The 3,574-nt window shown below is 42.5% G+C and overlaps 1 protein-coding gene across 1 annotated transcript; it reads right to left on the bottom strand.

Annotated features, from left to right (window-relative positions):
* Positions 1 to 1,027: 1,027 nt before the first annotated feature.
* LOC123067705 (probably inactive leucine-rich repeat receptor-like protein kinase At5g48380) lies at positions 1,028 to 1,813 on the bottom strand. Its single transcript, XM_044490388.1, has one exon. The coding sequence runs from the start codon at positions 1,811 to 1,813 to the stop codon at positions 1,028 to 1,030; it is 786 nt and encodes a 261-aa protein (XP_044346323.1).
* Between the last annotated feature and the right edge of the window lie 1,761 nt (positions 1,814 to 3,574).

Below are 3,574 nucleotides of genomic sequence, written 5' to 3' on the forward strand. Positions count from 1 at the left end.
CATCTGGTCACGGCGTCGCCCTAAACTCTAAACCCCCTCCGCCGCTCGGCCAGACAGCCAGTCGCCAGTCCGCCTAGTTGCCACAGCACCCAACCGCGAGACTCTATCATCCCGGCCTCTTCCGCTCGTAGCTTTCTGGATTTTTGATTTTTGATTTTTGAAGTAAACAAAGGTATGACGCCCTGCACTTGGTACTAATTGTGGATCTCTCTGACTCCCTCAACTATCCTCAACTATCAGTAGGCATCTCAATTCTATATAATTTATGTTATCCTAATTGTATGGTTAGGGTTCTAAAATTTAGAGGTAATACAATTGGTAACAAATTGCTGCGATTTGCAAATTTCGGTTAGTGATTCACATCCAACTGGATTATTTCTCAACCTCGTGAACGGCAGCAGGAAGGCACAATGTCCAGTAAGTTTAACTCCCTAATTGTACAGTTTAATCAATATGCTTATTTATTGTTTCTATTCTTGCATATTCAAACACAGATGATGTAACTCGTTGTGCATTTTTTCGAACACAAAAATCGGAAAATTACGGGGAAATTGATGGAAAGGACGTAGATGGTTATTTGAAAAAAGTAATGCTCATCACTTAATTTATGAATTATTGCGCAAGTTCATTGAATATGTACTAAGTTAATTTTTAGAGGCGATCAGGATCTATTGTCTGTCGTTGTCTGATTATATTTATTTTCATTGTTTGGAGTTTGCATGCTTTAGTGTTGTACTTCACATAATCAACTAGTATTTCATGTTAAAGTGAGACATTTCATTTTGGGAGGGAATCTTACTGCCATACATTTTGAGTTGTCAAGTGTGCTATCACATATATGATGTACACATGGACACCGGGACATTTTTGTTCTGGGTCCGCCCCTGTTGCCAGGTAGTACTGTATGAATTACATATCAGGTGAATTGAGATAAACGTTACTGCAGGGAACATACTAAGATTATACTGCCGGGCGTGCGCATTTGGCCTCAGGATGCTAGGACAGACACAGTTCCACAACAAGTGGGTCATATTATCCGGACAACGTAGGCACGGAGCCTCTCGGAGCAGACAAAGCAGTGAGGGAAGTAGAAGGCCACCACGAACCCCAGGACGAATCCGACAGCCGCTCTGATGCTCGACATGTCATTGATTCGTATTGGCATCCATCTCTTCCTGGAGCATTCACCCAACGGTGAATCACAAAGCCCTTGGTTACCATCAAAGTTCGAAGCCGGAAACACTGCTAGCGAACGAGGAACAGGCCCTGATAACAAGTTCTCCGCGACATTGAACGTAGTTAACCGAGTAAGCAAATCCAATTGTGACGGAATTTGACTGCTGAGTTGGTTATGCTGAAGGTTGAGGAGATTCAGATATATCATATTTGTGATACTCGGCGGAATTGATCCCGAAAAGCTATTGTGCGAAAGATCCAGAGATGTCAGCTGCTGCAGCTGCCGTGAAATGTCGGTAGGCATCGGTCCTGAAAATTTGTTATTTGACAGGTTCAGGCCCGTCATGCTTGAACAATATTGAAGACCCTGAGGAAATGGGCCTTCAAGTCCTAGGTTGTCGAGTCGCAGAGAGAGAACCCTGTTCTCGTCGGGGTGCCAGCACTCCACACCAGCAAATTGGCATATGAAACCGTCGGTTTCATGTTCAAAGTTCCATGTGGATTTGAGTACACCGTCGGTATCAATCACCGATTGTTGTACAGACTTTAGGCACTGGATATCATGTTCAGAACCAAAACACAACAATGAGCTGCTCAAGAGGAAAAACAAAAGGAGGAACTTGGTATCATCCGCCATCACAAACGTGTAGTAAAAATAAACAACCGCTCGGCCAAATCTTGCAGCTTGTCAATTCAAGCGTCCTGATCAAAACTTGTGTAAGAATACTTGAACACTCTACTTGAAAAAAGAAGAAATAGACAACATTGCGTGCTTGAGAAAACTCACCAGTTGATCCAGGCAAATCAGAAGCCACCATCTGCAGTACATGAACGGGTGCAGCCCTTTTAAAACCGAGAATCCCTCCACTGGAGCATAGCCTTTTCTTCTGCCAAACTCTGAAGTCTTATTGACTTGGAAGGATTTGCCACAAGTATAAAGGGAAGAAAGAATTAGACTTCATCAGTCCCCACTCACCACCGAGAGAAAAATACTAGTGTATAACTTGTGAAACTGATGCCACCAAATCATCCATTTATGAAGACATACGTGACAGGCAGGTAAAACTTTGTGGAGAGTAAAGGCAGTGCTTCTCCTTATCCTAGCTAGTAGGCATTTGGATTAGTATATGATAAAGCCATGACTTGGTGCTTATAAATTACCTTTTCACTTAACATTTGGCAAAGAACACTAGGACTGATGTGGTGCTACTCCGGGGTGGACCGACAATGACCGATAAGCCGAGTGTATTTTCTACCGTACAAAAGTTTGAAAAGCACAGCCAGTCTCAGTCTGAATCATGATCGCTCTAGCCTGATCCAATGGCTCTGATAGGCAGTGCGTTGCCATCATATCATGAATTCATGTGTATGGGAAGAAGGCACACAGCAGAAAGAGCAACCCAGCGTCGTCGAGAGTCTCCGGTCTTGGTAGAAATTTGCACTGAAGAACTTGGAGGGAGTTTACATCATTTCCTGGCAGCAAAGAATTCTGAGCCTTCTTGCGAGAACTCCGATCTCACGGTCTCGCCGGGTGCATTTGCAGTTTCATCTATTCCAAAAAGGGAAAAGTCAAACAAAGAGATAAGAACAATGTGTTAATAATGAGATCAGTTGGTATAGAATCATAAAAAAATTATGACATCACGCTAAGGCACATATATAGATAGTTGGTGCAACTTGCTTTGTTACAAAGGAACATTTTCTAATCTAAGTGAATCTCATACCACACCAGTAACTAATACTAATAGTATCAATTAAATCCAGCACAGTACATACAATAGATCTTGAGAAAGCAGGAGCTAACATTACTTGCAGACATGTTTAATTTGGTCGTATGGGACCAGTAAGACGTTTGGCTTTGCCTCTATCTGTTGATAGGACCAAAACTGCAGATTCATGTATGACAGATAAATCCGTATACAAGGCTCTCACAAAGAGAGGTGTGCGTCATACTGATAGTAAACAACATACTTGCAATATGAGGGATACATTTGGTCTTTTTAATCTCCTTTGTGGTTAGAGGTTTTTCACTGATGTCTCGGAAATAAACCTGAATTTGGTAAACTAGTCCTATAACCTGCAGGGCTTGGTTTTTCACTGATGTCTCGGAAATAATCCTGAATTTGGAGGATGTTGCTGACATTTATGTGACCCCGCAGGGTGGATTGCACATGCGATGAGCTTCGATGCTTCATGACAGAAGCGGTGCTTAAGGACCGAAATGGCAGGTGACTGTTTATTGTTTCGCCAAGAACGCCGTCAAAACGACCAAAACACCTTGACAAAAGTGTGCTATTGGTAAGTGTTATGGTGGCATATAAAAAACGAAATTTGAACAAAAAGCCCGGTGCTAATGTATAGCACGTGCCAACCCAGAGGATGCAATTGCGCTATTTTT

This window comes from Triticum aestivum, chromosome 3B (assembly GCF_018294505.1).
Source record: "Triticum aestivum cultivar Chinese Spring chromosome 3B, IWGSC CS RefSeq v2.1, whole genome shotgun sequence".
Lineage (NCBI taxonomy): Eukaryota > Viridiplantae > Streptophyta > Magnoliopsida > Poales > Poaceae > Triticum > Triticum aestivum.

What these genes read in the sequence shown, in the direction of transcription:
- LOC123067705 (XM_044490388.1), bottom strand. Translation starts at nt 1,813, where the DNA reads ATGGCGGATGATACCAAGTTCCTCCTTTTGTTTTTCCTCTTGAGCAGC.